Source organism: Merops nubicus, unplaced genomic scaffold, assembly GCF_000691845.1.
Source record: "Merops nubicus isolate BGI_N331 unplaced genomic scaffold, ASM69184v1 scaffold43471, whole genome shotgun sequence".
In the NCBI taxonomy this organism is placed as follows: Eukaryota; Metazoa; Chordata; class Aves; order Coraciiformes; family Meropidae; genus Merops; species Merops nubicus.
In genome coordinates this window covers 373-973 of record NW_008588462.1, presented here as the reverse complement: position 1 = coordinate 973, position 601 = coordinate 373, and the positions used below count along the sequence as shown (strand labels likewise).

The following is a 601-nucleotide window of genomic DNA, read 5'->3' as shown; positions in this document are numbered from 1 at the left end:
AGAGAGATGAGGCAGGGACGGTCCTCGGGTGCGAACCAGAGGGGGCCGGGGCAGGAGTGTCAAGGCAGCGGCGTGCCCCCAGGCCACCACGCACACCCCTCACCTGGCATGTGGACCATGCGGCAGTGGCAGCTCCGCACCACGGCCTCCTTCTCACACTGCAGGCGGCAGGCAGCGATGCTGTAGGTGTCGTAGCCGGGCAGCATCTGCTCCCCCTGCACACTGGCCCGGCAGTTCCCCCACGGCTGCGGCAGGTAGGTGAGCTGCCAGGGCAAGACGGGCATTGCTGCAATGCCGTGTTGGGCTGGGCACCCACAGGCACCTCCCCGGGGGCTGTGGGCCATCCCGCCTTACCCGCTGCTCTTGGCAAGACACGAAGGTCTGGAAACCTGGTGAGACGCCAAAGCCCAGCTGATGGATATAGGGCGGCTCGTCCTGGCTGTGGATCTGAACCCGGATGCCAGCTTCAAACGATGTCTCATCTGAGGGAGAGGGACAAGCAGGCTGTATGCCTGCTCCCACCCAGCACCTGCACCCTGGGGTCCAGCACCTCTCTGGATCCCTGTTTGCCTCATAACCCCCCCACCCCAGGGTGCCCTGC

The 601-nt window shown here is 65.9% G+C and overlaps 1 protein-coding gene across 1 annotated transcript in view; it reads right to left on the bottom strand.

Moving 5' to 3' along the window:
* Positions 1 to 601, bottom strand: part of ASIC4 (acid-sensing (proton-gated) ion channel family member 4) — a gene marked incomplete at its 5' end in the record, with an annotated part of 3,314 nt that overhangs the window by 2,501 nt on the left and 212 nt on the right. Inside the window, 2 exons of the mRNA XM_008949268.1 lie at positions 104 to 263; positions 355 to 482. Coding sequence (XP_008947516.1) covers positions 104 to 263; positions 355 to 482 — 288 coding nt within the window. The remainder of the gene's footprint in view (positions 1 to 103; positions 264 to 354; positions 483 to 601) is intronic.